The 851-nt window shown below is 20.8% G+C and overlaps 1 protein-coding gene across 2 annotated transcripts in view; it reads left to right on the forward strand.

Annotated features, from left to right (window-relative positions):
* Nucleotides 1-202, forward strand: part of LOC145259094 (fatty acid hydroxylase domain-containing protein 2-like) — a 59,234-nt gene extending 59,032 nt beyond the window's left edge. For both annotated transcript variants that reach the window (XM_080116744.1, XM_080116743.1), the window contains one exon: nucleotides 1-202. This exon is cut by the window's left edge and continues 162 nt beyond it. In XM_080116744.1, coding sequence (XP_079972870.1) covers nucleotides 1-22 — 22 coding nt within the window. In that variant the 3' untranslated portion in view covers nucleotides 23-202.
* The last annotated feature ends 649 nt before the right edge of the window (nucleotides 203-851 follow it).

Raw genomic sequence — 851 nt, forward strand, 5'->3', positions numbered from 1 at the left:
GAACAAGGTAGCGACTGAATAAAATTATCAGTCTCACAGGAAAAGGAATTACAGTAAAATCATAGAAATTTTTAGAAAAAGACGATTCCAATCATAGTGTTCACATATATTTCATTCGTAGCAGTCCCTAAATATAAAGTGGACAGATATTAAAAAAATAATATTTGTTATTTTAGAAAAAAAAAAAGATATATTAAAAAAATATTTATTTTGAAAAACAAAGTATATATATATATATACATATATATGGAAAAGAAATCAGGACTGTAAATTAAAATTTACAAGGAAATTTATTGTTCGACAAAATACGTCAAAAACAATTTTCACAAATCCTTATTCCGTGGAGTTTCAAAGAATGCTATTCTGCAGAATAAGGATTTCTTATTCTTTAATTTACATTTTCGATTTCTTTTTCTTATGTGTTTGTATTGAGCTTTTTTATTCGGTTGGGATTACTATATAAATATTAATATTTATGTTAGTTTTAAGTATACACTTGCTTTTATTGAGTAAACTTTCTATTCTTATTGCTTGAATATATATATATATATATATATATATATATATATATATATATATATATATATAATTATTTTTTTTACTTAAATACCTATATATATATATATATATATATATATAAACCCAATGCAGATTAATCTACATTTCAACATTGTTAATCGTTTTATCACATGTTCAACAAAACGAGATAATAAACATAGAGGCTTTTTGATTATATAATTTTAATTGTAAAATCTCTACATATGTATTGAGCACTTTTAAAAAAAATGTTGAATTTTAGTTCAATATATTTGAACTGATTTAATTAATATTTGAACTGATAAAAAAAATAT

The sequence above is a fragment of the Euprymna scolopes genome, chromosome 34, assembly GCF_053919585.1.
Source record: "Euprymna scolopes isolate OS-2025 chromosome 34, ASM5391958v1, whole genome shotgun sequence".
Lineage (NCBI taxonomy): Eukaryota > Metazoa > Mollusca > Cephalopoda > Sepiida > Sepiolidae > Euprymna > Euprymna scolopes.